We start from the raw sequence: 725 nt of genomic DNA, 5'->3' as shown, positions 1-725 counted from the left end.
AAAAAATTTTTAGGGGGCGGGGTAAGTATTTTACGGCGCTCGCAACTGCATAGGGTCATATGAGCGCGGGACACACCAAACATTTTCAATTGGTAGGAAATTTTGAGTTTTGCCAGGGTGGCGGCCGAAGCCTACTCTTATCGATTTAGGACCACCAATGGATCTTTAACGTGCGCAACTTGCACACAGGACCTCTGCGGTTTTTCGCACTTGTCCGAGAAGGCTAGGTGTAAATCTTGCCCACCATAAGGTCAGGGGTGTGGCTGAAAGAATCATTAAGAGATAGCCAAAGCGTAGCAGTAGAAAGGCTGCAGAAAGGAGGTGAGGGGGTGGAGGAAGGAAGTGGAGACGAAAGCAGACGACAGAATACTGCAAGAGAGAAGGAAAGAAGGTGGAAGAAGACAATTTTAGAAAAGAAAATTTTCCGTCGCTATCAGGATTCGAACCCGGGACCTTTGAATGAGAGTATTGAGAGGCGAACACCTTAACCTCTAGGCCACGAGAGCCCCATTATGTAGTTGTTTAAAGTTGTGGAGTTGCCGATTCTATAGTACATATCATGTATTGTTTAGGATGGATTAGATCCTCCTTGCAACAGTGTAATGTTATATATTATATAAGATGCGGAGGAGTAACGAGAGAGAGAGAGAGAGAGAGAGAGAGAGAGAGAGAGAGAGAGAGAGAGAGAGAGAGAGAGAGAGAGAGAGAGAGAGAGTGAGAAAGAG

The 725-nt window shown here is 45.7% G+C and overlaps 1 protein-coding gene across 1 annotated transcript in view; it reads left to right on the top strand.

Annotated features, from left to right (window-relative positions):
* Nucleotides 1–518, top strand: part of LOC101859976 (acetylcholinesterase-like) — a 12656-nt gene extending 12138 nt beyond the window's left edge. Inside the window, exon 7 of the mRNA XM_013088828.1 lies at nt 496–518. Within this exon, the coding sequence (XP_012944282.1) occupies nt 496–518 (23 nt within the window). The remainder of the gene's footprint in view (nt 1–495) is intronic.
* The last annotated feature ends 207 nt before the right edge of the window (nt 519–725 follow it).

This window comes from Aplysia californica, unplaced genomic scaffold, assembly GCF_000002075.1.
Source record: "Aplysia californica isolate F4 #8 unplaced genomic scaffold, AplCal3.0 scaffold00818, whole genome shotgun sequence".
Taxonomy (NCBI): Eukaryota; Metazoa; Mollusca; class Gastropoda; order Aplysiida; family Aplysiidae; genus Aplysia; species Aplysia californica.
Note: the sequence above shows the minus strand (reverse complement) of the source record. Positions and strands in the feature narration are given on the sequence as shown.